The sequence below is a fragment of the Bacillus rossius genome, chromosome 2, assembly GCF_032445375.1.
Source record: "Bacillus rossius redtenbacheri isolate Brsri chromosome 2, Brsri_v3, whole genome shotgun sequence".
Lineage (NCBI taxonomy): Eukaryota > Metazoa > Arthropoda > Insecta > Phasmatodea > Bacillidae > Bacillus > Bacillus rossius.
In genome coordinates, this window is record NC_086331.1 from 24630776 (window position 1) to 24647808 (window position 17033).

Sequence of the window (17033 nt, forward strand, 5' to 3'; positions counted from 1 at the left end):
CCGATATGTGATCCTGTAATCGAACATGGACAGTAACTGGCTCCAACGTAGCAACCTCGGCGATAGAAAATCTGGCGTTTGCCTGGTGGGGTCCAGCAACCGCAACAGGGGTTGATGGTCTGTGATAATTGTGAAGGGTCTCGCTGTCACATATTGCCTGAACTTTACCACCCCGAACATTACTGCGAGCGCTTCCTTATCTATTTGTGCGTAGTTACGCTCATGTTTGTGCAATGTACGCGACCCGAAAGCTATGGCTTTCTCACTCCCATCCTCTTCCACATGAGCCAGAACTGCCCCCACGCCGTAATCTGAAGCATCACATGTCAATGACACCGGCCTCGTTGCATCGTAATGTACTAAGACTGCGTCTGACTGAAGAAACTCTTTTACAGCGTGAAAAGCTTCTTCATGAAACTCAGTCCACTCCCATTTATGCCCAGCATCCAGGAGACGGTGAAGTGGTTCGGCTATGCTGGCCTTACCCTGTAGGAAACGGTCGTAGAAGTTGAGTAGCCCTAAAAAAGCCTGTAGTTCCCTTTTGCAGGTGGGTGCCGGTGCAAGGTGTATAGCATCCACTTTGGCTGTTGTTGGGTGTATGCCAGCACTGTCTACGCTGAACCCCAAAAATTGAACGGATGGTGCGGCAAACACGCATTTATTCTCCTTCAATCGTAACCCAGCTGCCTCTAACCGACCCAGGACCTGGTTGACCCTCTGCCAGTGTTGCTCAGTGGTCGCTCCCATGATGAGGATGTCGTCTAACAGCACCGCGACCCCTTCTATCCCTGCTAGTAAGGTTTCCATCAGTCTCTGGAACACCGCCGTGGCACACTTGATGCCGAAGGGCAACCGCCTGACCCGATACAGACCTTTCATGGTGTTTACCGTCAGTAGGTTGGCAGTGTACTCATCCACGGACACCTGCAAGTATGCATCAGCCAAGTCTAATTTAGTAAACATCTTACCACCGGCCAATTTGGAAAAAGCCTCATTTGTAGTTGGTAAAGGGTAAGTCTCGCTTTGGCACACCCGATTCACAGTACACTTGTAATCGCCGCACAATCTGACAGAACCATTTGCTTTGCATACAGCAACAATGGGTGTTGCCCACTTAGAATAAGCTACTGGCTCGAACACTCCCTGTTCCACGAGTCTGTCTATCTCTTTGCTTACGGCATCGCGCAGTGCAAATGCCACAGGCCGACACTTACGAAAAATTGGTCTGGCATCTGGCTCAATGTCTATGCTCACTGGGGGCCCTACATAGTGCCCCAGGTCTGCGCTGGCAAACACGTTGGGGTGCTGTGCGGCCATGCTTGCTACTAACGAGTGCATGGTGTGCACCCCTCCACTGAAATTCCGAGGGGCTCTAACCAGCTCCGCCCCAGTATACTCGGTCCACGCCCATCTGCCACTAAGAGTGGTAACTGTACGTCTGCAACATTCGTCTGCACACGCACTTCCAGTGCCCCTAGTACCCGCAGCTTCTCCTGGGACCAAGTGTGGAGAAGAAGATTTGCGGCCTTAAGCTCTGGTCTGCTCGGCCATAACCTCTCAAATGTTTTGCTACTTATAACGGTAAATCCGGCCCCTGTGTCCACCTCCATTTCTAGGTCTTTACCGTCCACCTGTACCCACATTTTGAATGGCGGGTGACTTCTGGGGGTGCTTGCCTGTAACTGGTAGAGACTGTACAGGCTAGAGTGCTCGCCGGCTGTATCTGGGCCATCCGCTACATGTAAAGCCCCGCTACTGGGGTTTGTTTTGGCCCATCTGGATGTCCCCTGCGCCCTGGAACCGTGTTTCTGTTTCGATATGCATGCCCGTTCAAGGTGTCCCAGCTTGGAACAATAATTACATTTTGAGGAACGGTGTTTGCAATTCTCTGGACTGTGCGATCCATTACAGCGCCAGCAAGCCTGCCGCTCGAGTGTGCGCCTGTGTGGCCCGTCCTCACAAACCAGGTTAGACTTGTTCTGTCCGGTGTACCGGTCCTTGGAGGTACCGAGACCTAACCGATTTACTGCTCCCGTCAAACCGCTCACTTCCCCTCTTAGATCACTTGCGTTTCGACCCGCTGCTTCAGCCGCAGTCGCCATGTCCAGGGCGGACTGGAAGGTTAAATCAACCTTGCCCAACATTGCGTGCTGCAGTGTCCTGTCGCGCACCCCGCACACCAGGCGGTCCCGTAACACCCTGTTCAAATCTGTGAAGTTACAGTGGGCCGACAGACGCCGTAGCTCGGCCATATACTCTGAGATGGACTCACCCTCCTGTTGATCTCGCTTGTGGAATTTGTAAGTTTCCACAATTTCGCTTGGCTTGGGGTTGAAATGATTGGACAATGCTGCTAAAATATCCGTGATATCCACTTCACTGGTTGCTTTCGGCAGGCACAACGACGCCACTAAAGTGCACAATTCGGCCCCGCATACCATAAAAAATATGGCTCTCTGCTCCTCTTTGTCCGTAATCTTATTCGCTATAAACAGGTATTTCACCCGTTCCACGTACGTCTGCAAGGCATCCCGGCCCGGAACAAACTCACCAAACCAGTTCCACGACGCCATTTAGGTTATGCTGCCGCGGATTATCAGGTGCCCGATGCGACCCGAAAACGCGTGGTTATTCCGACCTCGTCGCCAGTGTTGAATTGATGACACTAACGCCGCACATCGTAGCATTCATGGTACTCGTATTGCACCTCGTTATTCACACACAACACACAACCTGACGCGCCCGTCGTAGCCGCGTCCCGCCATAAACACCTTTTGTTTACAACAACATGTCCCACTGCTGCCAACTTACGAAAGGACACAACAAAAAGCTTCTCAACAATGTGGCAAGCCTATGTTGTCAAGCGGAATAAATGCGCTCTACTTTCTGCCAGTTTTCAGTTACCCACAGCAAGAATTGTGAAAAACACTAAAAACGTACCAAAAGTATGTCCATAGTATTATGTATTAAGTACGTATGAACAAAAACTACCCAGTTAACCCTCTTAAATTATTTATTACTTACATCTATACCGGAAAATTTTAAAATCAGTATATGTGTAAATATCAACTAGAAATTTCCTACCAAAATTAGGTTGTCATTTCTGTAAAAGTGAAGTTTTTAACTAATAATCTTTACACAATTTGAAGCTGTTATTTACTAATACTAACTCTGATAGTGTGAAAAAATAACATGATTATAGTCATCAGAAGTAGGCCGAGGTCTGTAAATTAATCAAATTACTTTAAACGTAGGCCTTACTATTTAATTTAAAAAAAAACTAACATTTTTAAAGTAGTACATGTATAATGAACTACTATAATAATAATGAAAATTATAAATGCCCATATAATTTTTCATGTCAATGTCTAGGGTAGCTAGTGTTTTTGTGAAATCATATGCAATATCCTAGCATTGGAACCTGGCACAGTGAATCCGGGTGATAAGGGCTGGTTTGTGGCAGCCACTGTGTCCATGACAGCCAGTGAATGGTCACATTGGGTGACAGCAATGCTGGCTTGCCTGTCACAAGTCCAGGCATACACTGCTTAAAAAAAATAATACTTGTTGAACTTGCTCTTTAACAAAATATTTATGCTTGTTTGTAGAATATGTTGTATGTAAACTATCATTCTTTCATTCAGACAGGAGCAAACACAAACAGTATTTGCAATAAAATTGTGCACTTCTATGAGACATTTACAGACAGTCCCTAGCTTATAACTAATTGATCAAGTGGAATATTCCCAATGATCCCCATTTAAGACTTTTTAAAATTACTTAAGTTATTATATTTGTAGGCAACATTTTAAAAGAATGTTGGTAAAAAATGTGTACTTTCAACAACAAAAAGCTTTTGGCACTGAAAGATTATTTATATTTAAATGATTATATCCAGTGTGTATTTTTAACCATGACTACAGTAATAATTTAACAAACTATGCCTTAACACACAGATAGTTCCATGTCATTGTCATTAAAACAGATCTGCTTCAACATTCTCTACATATCTCCTTGACAGGTTAGACGAAATCCAGTGCCCGCTAAGTGACTTTTGCCTCATGACATCAAGCTAATCATAAAGCATTCTTGATCCATTTGAAAACCATGAAATTAAACTATTATAGTATTTTATAATAAATACTTGATACTTGCATGGTTCCAGGGGCGTGGTCAGGGAGGGGCTTTAGGGGTTCAAACCCCCCCTTAGCAAAAATCTTTATTTAAATTTCTTATTTATCACTCTAACAAATTTCATATTAAAAATTAATAAAATTTATACCATTACAATATTTAAATTTAAGTACCGAAAACTGCTAAAATAGCACTATTTTACACCTTAAAATCCAAATTTTCCCGGGGGAGGACCCCAGGACCCACCGCTTTAATACGGGGGGGCCATGCTTCTTAACACCCCCCATACACAAATCCTGGCTACGCCACTGCATGTTTCGCATTGGTTAAAATTTGTTGGTAAGAAGTAGCTTATAGAGAAGGTAAGGCTTAAAATTTCTGCAATTGAAGTATAAATGTAAAAATATTAAAAAATTATGACCATAATATTACTTACTCGCATCTGGGCCTATATTTATTGCATCATGTGGTTCTGGAGCATTAAAATCTGTAGATTCTTCAACAGATGCAGTTTCAGCTGAATGTTTGATCATTTGTATGGTGCTAAGTTCTGAAATTACAAAAACCACCTTTAATTTATAGCTACTTCAATTTTAAAACAAATGAATGACTGCGTCAGTTAACTTTTATATATTTTGTGTTACAGATAGAATAGAAGAGAGGATTCACAAAAATTAACTAAAAATAGTCACCTAAACAAAATACAGGATTTCAAACCAAATGTTAACATTATTTGTAAGTAATCATTGGCTAGTTGGTTGTAGAATTGTGTGTGCGCCAGAAGCCGTTCAAACAGTGGGCCAGCAACCCCGACGTTTGGCAGCAGTGCATGTGTACCAGCAGTGGTTTCGTAAGTTACTTTTTATATGTATTTTATGTGTATTTCTTTTTAATAATAATACTGACACAGCCCGTAAAATCTGGGATAATTAATAAATAAGTCCAATCAAGGAGAGATGATGTGTTTTTTGTTTTTGTTAAGGCTATTAGGCTAACTCAGTCAAAGTGTAGCACCTCTTTTCTCGCATCTATATGGCTTTAATGTATAAATCAACTATTTTAGATGAAAAGAAAATAAATTTATTAAAATTCACTTAGACTTTATGAGTATTTGTTTTTTTAACTTTAAGGTTGACATGTCTATAAGGATATAATGGTAATTTAATTCATTAGAAAAATAGCTTATTCTTTTAACTTGTTGAAGTTAGGTATCAGCTTAAGGCAATTTTATGAAAACTTAAAAGTTACTATGTCCGAAGTTAAATGTTCAGTAATTTTGTCAATTTGAAGTGTAATTTATTTATTTATAACAACACTGACACCAAAACTTTAAGGCATCTCTTGTCAAACTCTTAGGGGTTAGAAATGGCATTGCTTATGTGAAAAATTCCTATCTGTTCAAATTAAAAGAAAGGAATCCAGTGATGTTAATAGCATCTTGCCACTGCTATAAAATAAAAACAGTTCATTTTAGAAAATAATTAATATCTTATTCCGTTAATTGAAATCCACCCTTTTTCGTTTTTAAAGTTGTTAGGAAAAGAGGATGGTCTTCTTTTGTACCTCTTGTTACCATATCACCCATTTTTCACATTCCCTTTTCCTTCATTCTTACAGAGTTAGGGTGCCAACCAGTAAGTTTGACTAGGCTTAAACATAATTCTAACAATGTACCCTAACTTATATTAATCAGTTCAAAATGGTGCATTTAAAATTTGCTTTTCTGAAGGTGTTATTATTGTTTATGGTAACTGTTTTTTGATACCTACAGTGATTGGCAATCTTGGAACTAATGCTCACTCTGGTGCCGATAGGCATTTGGCTTCCTCTTGTCTTTTTTCGCCCGCCATATCATTTAGATGTGTCGCACACTACCGCTGTTCCATTCGTTATAATTCGACTACAATTCTCACCGAGGCTCTCGGAGAAGTGAGTTGTGAGCATGCTGTTTGAGTTATATTTGCATTATGTAACAAATAAGTGAGACAAACCTCATCACATACTATCTTAATTTACCAGAGGTAGAAGAAGTGTGGTGCTTTAAATAGCCTATAATACACAATGTGTAACTGTATTATGTGTGTTTGCACTCTCAGATAGGATATTGCTCTGTAATAATGAACGGAACATATCTTAACTGCCACAAGGTCATCATTATACCCTGAGGTAGAGCATTCCACTGAGTCTTTGTTTGTTCATTCCATGATAGGGTAACTCTCATCAATTTGCACTTAAAACATATGCTTCCCTACCAGACCACATTAACAATTGAATGTTTAAAGTAACCTTAATGTTAAATATTAAAAGTCATTAACATTGAAATTAATTAAAAATAGCATAAAATCTTTACATTTTAAAACTAAAGAAAACTTCATTTAAGTAGTAGATTACAACATATACAAAATAATTTATTTAATACCAATACAGACCCTGATATTGATTTAATGCTTTTTTGGAAAGACGATAGCCCACAAAAATGCTCTGGCGATAGCTAAAAAAATACAGTTAACCCTCGATTAGTCGGACCTCGATATTCCGGACATCGGATAAGTCGGACAACCATTAAAAATAAATAAATAAATAAATTTAAAAAATTTGCAACAGACAATATTAATTTCTTTAACGTATAAGACACCACAATAGCAATGACGGTGTTCAATAATGTGCAAAAAAACAAAGTATGTACAGCGTGGTATGGGCCGATTCTTTGAAGGGGAAAAAAGTGGCAATTCGGATGTCAGAGACTTGACAACGTTACCTTGCCGGCGGAGACGTGGTGTCATAGCCGGGCGGCCGCTAGCTAGAACACGTCCTTCTCTTCCCCTCTTTCGGCTAGCTTATTGTTAACACTCATTACACTTCCCGAGTTCCGCACGCCGCTATTTTTTCGTGTTATTAACATTTATATTTCACAATGGGGTCTAAAAGAAAGTGCGTGACTTTGACTGTTGCTGAAAAATTAAAACTGATAAAAAAAATTCAGTATGGTGTTTCTGTGGCGAATCTATGTCTCGAGTACGGTATCTAGAAACAAACAGTGTCGGACATAAAAAAAGTAAAGACAAGTTTAAGCAGTTTGTGTTCAAGTGTGACTCGGAAAAAACTGTTTCCAGCAGAAAATGGCTTAAGCAGCCTACATAAACAGATCTTGAAGAAGCAGTTTACAAATGGTATGTACAGCAACGATCAAGTGGCGTTGCAGTGCGTGGTGTAGAGCTGCAAGCAGCCGCTGAAAGACTAGCGATGCACCTGAACATAGAGTTCCGAGCAAGTGATGGCTGGTTGTGGCGTTTTCGCAACAGACACTGCATAATCAACAAGAGGATGTTTGGCGAAGCCCTAAGTGCTGATACTGCTAGTGTTAAGCCATTTAGAATGCGGCTTAATGATCTACTTGAAGAAGAAAACCTATCTCGTGCACAACTATACAACGCTGACGAGACGGGCCTGTTTTGGAGATCACTACCAGAAAACACACAGGCTTACAAGCATGAGGGTACTGCACCTGGACGAAAACTTAGTAAGGAGAGACTTTCGGGTTTACTGTGTGCAAACGCTGGTGGAAGTCACCGCCTTAAATCAGTTGTGGGAAAATCTCGCAAGCCGCGTGTCCTCAAGGACATTATGAATAACCTGCCTGTTCACTATTACAACTCAAAGAATGCGTGGTTCACACAAGAAATCACAAACGACTGGTTTCAAAACCACTTTGTACATGAAGTGCGTCGATTCCAGGAGGATGTTTTGAAGATTTCTCCCGATGAAGTCAAAGCTTTGTTGCTCGTCGATAATGCCCCTTCCCACCCCCAAAGTGAGAAGATGTGTAGTAGTAACGGCAAAATTAAGTGTATGGCACTGCCTCCAAACACAACATCCCTGATTCAGCCTATGGATCAGGGAATTATCTTGGCCTCGAAGATATTTTACAAAAAGAAATTTCTTTTTTAAGGTGATGGTTGTATTGGAAGAACCACAAGATGAAAAAGAGGACACACGGGGCCAGAGAACACTGCAAAAACTTCGGGCCTACAACATAACGTCAGCCATTTTCAATTGGGCCTCGGCTTGGAGGGAAAAAAAAATGTCCACGCTAGTCAATGGATGGAATAAGCTTCCCTTCAACAAAGAGTAGAGCACGACTTTATGGGGTTCGAGGCCACTGATTACCAGGAGACATTGTTGACATGTGGCGAAACTGGCCCCACAGAAGCAGATATCAGCGAGTGGTTACATGCTGACGAGGCAGAACTTCGTTGTCAGATACTGCCTGACGAAGAAATTGTTCGAGAGGTTACGTATCCTAACACAGAACATAGCACAGATGAAGAAGAGGAATTAGAACCCCTCTCAAAATCAAAATTATCAAGTGCCAGAGATGCGTTAGATACTCTAATTAGCATTATTGATTCAACCACTGACACTGAACAGCAGCCATTCTATCATCATTTCCGGTCAGCACGAGAAATTGTGATTCGAAAGCAGCACCACAAGACCATGCAGCTGAAGAAGGACAGTTTCTTCCTGTCAACTCTGACAGATCCCACCACAGTGCCACAGTTGCTTATTTGATACTATATTTGCTTTGTTTAAGTGTCTTGTAATCTATGACCCTATCACTAGCGTGTGCATCTTCGCACCAGCAAGCACCTTCCTTACACCACTCGCCTTTATAGGCCATTTGGAGTATGACACTACACTCTGGGAGCCTCACTCTTGTATAAACTGTGTATCGTAACTCAGGTGATGGAAATCTTCATAAATGCTTTCATTTTTATTTCCAAAGCCTACCTCAGGCTGGCCAACTGCTTTACTAATCCTTTTGTATATGACCAACTGGACTTCAATCAAGAAGTGCAACTGAACTAAGCTTGGCCACGTGGTGTAGAGACTCATCGGGTGCATGGTGATGTGTAACCAAATTCACATCCAAAATGTTATTTCCCTCATTAACCCGGTGACATCTTATCTCACTAGTTAGTTATAGTGTAGTATATATTAAATATTCCTTCAACATAAAAATTCTCCAATTTTGAAATTAATCAGAACCGGTATCATATCATATTTTGTTTTATCAGTATTGCATCAATGTCAAGGAACAGTTACAGTTTGAATCTAAAGGAATTATATTCCTATTTCAGATGTTAACAGACAATTTTTTTTTCTTGAAAGCAAGCAGGTCAACAAAATTCTCTTGTTTTAGCGAAAAAAATGTTTTTTCCTGCACATTAAAATTAAAATGCATAACACAGGTTTTAGCTTCATTCTTGCACCAATCATAACACAACTTTTTAATAGTGGTAAACATGTGCTGATAAATTTATAATACGTAAGAAAGATAACCTGCTGATAACCCTCTCTTTTTAAACAATGGAAAACATGGCACAGTTTTTAGTTAATTTCATTCTTCTAGCAATGACTGTTACATTACAACTTATTTACAAATTATTACACTTTTAATTAAGTAGGTATTTTTAATAAAAAAGACTTTGTTTGAAATTTTTTCTGAAAAGCTTCTCAACAATGTGGCAAGCCTATGATGTCAAGAGGAATAAATGCACTCTACCCTCTGCCAGTTTTCAGTTACCCACAGCAAGAGTCGTGAAAAACACTGAAAACGTACCAAAAGTAAGTCCATAGTATCATGTATAAAGTACGTATGAACAAAAACTACCCAATTAAACCGCTTAAATTATTTATTACTGACATCTATACCTACCGGAAAATTTTTAAATTAGTATATGTGTAAATATCAACTAGAAATTTCCTACCAAAATCAGGTTGTCATTTCTGTAAAAGTAAGTTTTGAACTAATAATCTTTACACAATTTGAAGCTGTTATTTACTAATACTAACTCTGATAGTGTGAAAAAATAACATGATTATAGTCATCAGAAGTAGGCCGAGGTCTGTAAATGAATCAAATTAATTTAAACGTAGGCCTTACCATTTTAATTTTAAAAAAACTAACATTTTTAAAGTAGTACATGTATAATGAACTACTATAATAATAATGAAAATTTTATATGCCCATATAATTTTTCATGTCAATGTCTAGGGTAGCTAGTGTTTTTGTGAAATCATATGCAATATCCTAGCATTGGAACCTGGCACAGTGAATCCGGGTGTTAAGGGCTGGTTTGTGGCAGCCACTGTGTCCATGACAGCCAGTGAATAGTCACATTGGGTGACAGCAATGCTGGCTTGCCTGTCACAAGTCCAGGCATGCACTGCTTTAAAAAAAATAATTCTATTTGAACTTCCTCTTTAACAAAATATTTATGCTTGTTTGTAGAATATGTTGCATGTAAACTAACATTCTTTCATTCAGACAGGAGCAAACACAAACAGTATTTGCAATAAAATTGTGCACGTCTATGAGACATTTACAGACAGTCCCTAGCTTATAACTAATTGATCAAGTGGAATATTCCCAATGACAACCCCATGTAAGACTTTTTAAAATTACTTAAATTATTACATTTGTAGGCAACAGTTTTAAAGATTGTTGGTAAAAAATGTGTACTTTCAACAACAAAAAGCTTTTGGCACTGAAAGATTATTTATATTCAAATGATTCTATCCAGTGTGTAATATTAACCATGACTACAGTAATAATTTAACAAACTATGCCGTAACACACAGATAGTTCCATGTCATTGTCATTAAAACGGATCTGCATCAACATTCTCTACATATCTCCTTGACAGGTTAGACGAAATCCAGTGCCCGCTAAGTGACTTTCGCCTCATGACATCAATCTAATCATAAAGCATTCTTGATCCATTTGAAAACCATGAAATTAAACTATTATAGTATTTTATAATAAATACTTGATACTTGCATGGTTCCAGGGGCGTAGCCAGGGAGGGGTTTTAGGGGTTCAAACCCCCCTTTAGCAAAAATCTTTATTTTAATTTCTTATTTATCACTCAAACAAATTTCATATTCAAAATGAATAAAATTTATACCATTACAATATTTAAATTTAAGTACCGAAAACTGCTAAAATAGCACTATTTTACATCTTAAAATCCAAATTTTCCCGGGGGAGGACCCCTGAACCCCCGCTTTAATACGTGTGGTGGGGGGGGGGGGGGGGCGCATGCTTTTTAACACCCCGCATACACAAATCCTGGCTACGCTACTGCATGTTTCGCATTGGTTAAAATATGTTGGTAAGAAGTGGCTTATAGAGAAGGTAAGGCTTAAAATTTCTGCAATTTAAGTACAAATGTAAAAATATTAAAACATTATGACCATTATATTACTTACTCGCATCTGGGCCTATATTTATTGCATCATGTGGTTCTGGAGCATTAAAATCTGTAGCTTCTTCAACAGATGCAGTTTCAGCTGAATGTTTGTTCATTTGTATGGTGGTAAGTTCTGAAATTACAAAAACCACCTTCAATTTCTAGCTACTTTAATTTAAAAAAAAAATTAATGACTGTGTCAGTTAACTTTTATATATTTTGTGTTACAGATAGAATAGAAGAGAGGATTCACAAAAATTAACTAAAAATAGTCACCTAAACAAAATACAGGATTTCAAACCAAATGTTAACATTATTTGTAAGTAATCATTGGCTAGTTGGTTGTAGAATTGTGTGTGCGCCAGAAGCCGTTCAAACAGTGGGCCAGCAACCCCGACGGTTGGCAGCAGTGCATGTGTACCAGCAGTGTTTCCGTTAGTTACTTTTTATATGTATTTTATGTGTATTTCTTTTTAATAATAATACTGACACAGCCATTAAAATCAGGGATAATTAATAACTAAGTCCAATCAAGGAGTGATGATGTTTTTTGTTTTTGTAAATTACTAAATTAGACACACTGAGGCAACTTATATTAAGTTTGACAGTGACAGAATCACATTAATGACATCAGAGAAGGAGCGAGCAAAATAGGAACTGGCCAGTCACACACCACATGGGAAAATAGACAAATTTCGAATGGCACAACACTCGAGCTGATGCTGCAAACATGTTTTTTCTATGATGGCAGGTCATGATGATAGGTATGAAGTTTCAGAAACATTTTAAGAGTAACAACAAAGAAAACCCGATCATCAGAGAGCTTCATAAGCCATGGGAATATAGACATTTAGTCAATCTGTCCAGGACTGTCTTGGTCGACACATCTGACAAGTAACATCTAAATTCAACTAATGGTGAGTAAACAGCATAGTTATGGTTTATCAGTATGAGAAAGCAAGGCTTCTAGGCTAACTCAGTCAAGTTGTCCAGTTGGACAGAAGTTATTTGACGTGTCAAAGAAAATATTTTGTGAAAGTGATGACGAAAAACTTGCTGAGCATGCAAGTAATCATCGTATCCTTTACGATTGTAGATACAAATACTTCCGCAAAATGAATATATAAAATAGTACATATATATAAAAGAAAGTGACAAATGTAGGGAATGTGCACGTGTATTTATTACAATAATTTTGTTTTAGAGGTTGGCCTATACATACTTCTTTGTATTTTGTCCACATGATGTATTCTATGGTGCAATTTCAGTTTTGTTTTTAAATATTACTATTATTTAAAAAAAAAATATAATGGGCTATATTACAATAATAAAAAAATGTATTACAAAAATTTAGGTCTTAAATCACAATTTTATATTTCCTGAACAGTAAACTGAAACCAAATTAAAAATCCAAAGGGGGTGGCCTAAATTAACTTCTGAACATCTCTTCATTGTTCATAAAATGTTTTGTTATCATTGCTTAAAATTCATTCTTTTTCCCCAACACTGAAAAAGTTTAATTGAGTCAATCTCTAAGAAGTGTTCATGTCCTCCTCTACCTCCTCAAACACAAAAACTGTAAGGATAGCTAGAACCTTTTTTTTTTTAAACTTACAGTGAGTGTATTTCTATCAAAGAATTTGATAAAAAAATTCAATAAACAAATAAATATTATAAATCCTTTTGATAAGATTGCACAAAAAAATTAATGAATAAGAATATTTAGTTTTTGGAACAAAGAAATTACGAAATGTAGTGATTTCGAGAAGTACAAAAAGTATTCATACATTATCAGACCAGGAACAACATTCAATGTTAGGTCTGGAACACTGTTCCTACATTTGTTTACATCTTTCTGTTTGCCCTTCCCTCCATTTCTGTAGACAAAAATTGCATATTTCATTCAGTTGTTACTTTTTACTTGTCAAAAATGGGTTATAAAGGAAAAGAAACTACCAAGGAAGAAAGAAGAACTATTGTTCGGCTCCATAATCAATCCCAAACTCTTGTGCAAATTTCAACGTTCTTTGGTCGAGCACGCTCAACAATTCAATCCATAATTGATCAATTTGGCAAGCCGAAAATGGTAAAAAAAGGGTAAATAAGTAATCGACCACATGCTGTTTCAAATACCGATGAAAGACTTATAGTGTGTCTTATCAAAAAAGACCTAAAATACCTGCTCCGACAATTACTGCTACCATGCAAGATCGAAATACAAAAGTTTCAATTAGTACAGTTCGAAATATCTTGCGTAAAAAATGGATATCATGGTCGAGTCATGAGGAAAATGTTTTTTGTTAACAAAACTAATAGCGAAAAAGGACCTGAATTCGCCAAAAAAAAAACAGAAATAAAGATAGCGATATCTGGAACAAAGTCGTCTTCTCAGATGAAAGTAAATTTAATATGTTCGGATCAGATGGGAGGCGTACAATATGGCGAAGACAAAAAACCTCCGAAATGCATCCAAGTCAATTGATACTGACTGTCAAACAGGGTTTTGGTTCGGGAAGAGTGTGAGGGTGAATGAGTGCTGCAGGAGTCGGAACGTTACATGTTATTGAAGGAACAATGAACCCTAAGATGTGCATTGACATTTAAAAAAATAATTTAGCAGTGAGTGCAAAAAAAGTTGGGACTTGAAAACATTTCAACAGGACATCGATCTGAAGCACACTGCTTATAATACCAAAAATTGGTTATTATATAATGTACCCGGCCAATTGCATACTCCTTCCCAATCACCGGACCTAAATCCTTTTTAGTATTTGTGGAGTCTTTTAGAAAATTTAATCAGTGAAAGACAAGCCTCAAATCACGCGGAGTTCATCGAGGTTTTACAAAAATAATGGGAAGAAATTTCTCCTACCATCACCAAAAATCTTGTTGATTCGAGGCCACGAAGACTGCAATGCGAAAGGATGTCCAACAAAATATTAATTTCATTTTTATTATGAACAAATGTCTGTACAAATACTTTTGTACTATCCAAAAAAGATTTAATTCATTATTTTTTTGTTTTGAAAAGTAAAATATTCTTATACATTGGTTTTTTCGTTCAGTGTTATCTAGAAAAAAAGAATTGATAACCTTTATTTTTGGATCACGTATTGTACGATAGAATTACACTATTTTTTGTGAATAAAGCTCAGTATACAAATACATTTTACACTCATTGTATATGAGCTGTTTTTTGTATTCAAGTGCACATATCACACGACAGTTGTGGCAAGCAGTTTGATCAAAATACCTTGGCAGTCACTGCCGGACTTCACTTCTGTCAGTTACTGCCAACCGTCATGGTCAGCAGTTCTACTGAAACAGTGATCTCACATGTCATGTGGATATATATATATTTTTTTATTTATTTGTGATAACTTTTAATTAAAGACTAATTCAAAAATTTTTGTTATTCGTTATTAATATTTTCCTCTTATAAACACTTAGTATAAAATACTGGGTGTAAAAAGTCACGTTAAGGAGAACTCTTTAATGATCCGTCACATCTGTCTGTCAACAATCCCTGCATACAGAAAATGTTTTTACATTTTGATGGTGCCAACTGACTAGAAGGTTTGAATAGCCGTGAAAATTTCTCTTATTTGTATTTGTAATCAATAAAGTTAGGTACTTATAAATCATTAAAACAAAACTTTTAGGCTCTATTTAATGTTACTTTTTTAAGTTTTAAATAGGTAATATCTTACAATTCTATTTATCATGAAATTTTGGTATCAAATATCAAACATAAAAATGTGTTCCAATGTAAGTTCAAAAATCATTAAGTACATGAAATCAGTCAAACAAATCTTAACAAACCTTTAAGATAGCAAAGGTTGCAGCCAAGAGGTGTCTTGAAAATATTTTGTAAGTTATTTCATCCATCCGTCCATCAAGAGTTAAACCTTTGTAAGGTTTTGATGGACAGATGGATGGAATTTTCCTAGTCATCATTGGCTGCCGGTAACGTGATTGACGGACGGATAAGACGGATTATTAAGAGTTCACCTTAAAGGGTTTATAATTTTAATCAATTCCACAACTTTTTACATGCAGACTACTTGAACATATGTTAGAAATATTTGTGAAACAACAACAAGTGCAAGGTAGATAGCATATCAAGTTAAAATATTATAAATAACCCTTAAATAAAAAAAATGACTGAAAAAATGAAAAATCAACATGAAGTGTGCATCTGAGACTAAATACTGCTACAAATAGCTATTTACAACTGAGTACCTACAAACTTTTCAACTAAAACTACCTACTTTAAATTTAAAACGTACCTATGTAGCAACCACATTTGTACAACTAGCCGGACCTACCTTGGTAAATGTATTGTTTTTCTGCCCACAAAAACTCTTTAAATTTCACAGTATTTGTATGTTTTCTGACAGTGTCTTACAGAAACACATTGACAGAGTAGACCTACATAATTTAAATAATTCTTTTAACTTTCCTGCTAACATGTATCATGGCAAACCCTACGACTAACAACTAAGCCAGTTGTTTACAAATTTGCAATAAATTTTTCGTTAAGTTGTATTAAGTTTTAATTCTTAAGCTTAAATGTGGATTAACATATAGGTATGTACATTTGTCGTTAGTCCGATTTACGAATTCCTAATAAGGATTATAAAAGTATTATTAAAATAACACATAATTTAGTCACAAATGTACCAAATAAATCTCTTAACCATTATACCCTAATAGACTGCAGTAATATTTAGAAGTGAGAAGTGATTAAACAGAAACCTAAAAAAAACGCAAAACAAATTCAATCAAAAACTTAATAGTTCATTAAATGTAACTTACCGATGTAAAAGTAATAATGATTTCAAAAGTAATATAATAAATGTGAATAAAAGCAAATCCAAATTATTACTGACAAAATAAAACGACCTGAACTGATTTGAAGGCAATATCACTGCAAGTACAAGAATGAACAAAGATAAAGCACTACCAACATCGTAAAACTAATTGACGAAATTTTCAAACATATAGAAACATTCCCACCTAAAGTTATAAATTAGTGAGATTTAAACATTTTAAACTCAATGACATTATTTAGAGGCGGGGAAATAAAATTACTTTTAAAAATTTCAGATTGCAAAGGAAAAACTTAATTTATTATTTGTAAATATTTTTTTATTCAATTAGTAGCGAATTTTATCATTGAAATGTATGGTAGTTTAAATTTATTTTACAAATTATATATTAAAAAACAACTTATTTTTTCATTTGTATAATCTAATCTTATACAAGGAATTTTTTTCATTTTTTTAAATTTAATTCATAGTTATTGTCATGCTCAGTAATTTTCGCTCCTTGGATATTAGCTGAGTTTGGAATATGAGGCTTTCGGCAATGTCCACCAAGTGCAACCTTGTCGCGGCCTCGTCTCTGGTGTGATGTGGAGACGTGGTTGACGTCGCTCGGTAGTTCGGTAGTCGTGATGTTTGCCCGGCACCAGCTCTTGGGTAGAGCAGCCTCACACTCTGAGGCGGGAGTGGACCGTTCGGCCCAGTGCAGCTGACCGAGGACGTGCTGACAAGGAGTAGCTAGCAGGAAGATTGGGTGTAGAAGAGAGGGATGCCCGTGGTCTCACGAAGAGTTGCTAGCGGAAAGGATGGAAGTTGGAGA

At 37.2% G+C, this 17033-nt stretch overlaps 1 protein-coding gene across 1 annotated transcript in view; it reads right to left on the bottom strand.

Moving 5' to 3' along the window:
• The window catches only part of LOC134529179 (myb-like protein X), a 48649-nt gene extending 32323 nt beyond the window's left edge, over positions 1 to 16326 (bottom strand). Inside the window, exons 1-3 of the mRNA XM_063363015.1 lie at positions 16206 to 16326; positions 11407 to 11520; positions 4571 to 4684 (exon numbers count right to left, since the gene is read on the bottom strand). Of these exons, the coding sequence (XP_063219085.1) occupies positions 4571 to 4684; positions 11407 to 11503 (211 nt within the window). The 5' untranslated portion in view covers positions 11504 to 11520; positions 16206 to 16326. The remainder of the gene's footprint in view (positions 1 to 4570; positions 4685 to 11406; positions 11521 to 16205) is intronic.
• Positions 16327 to 17033: the final 707 nt, after the last annotated feature.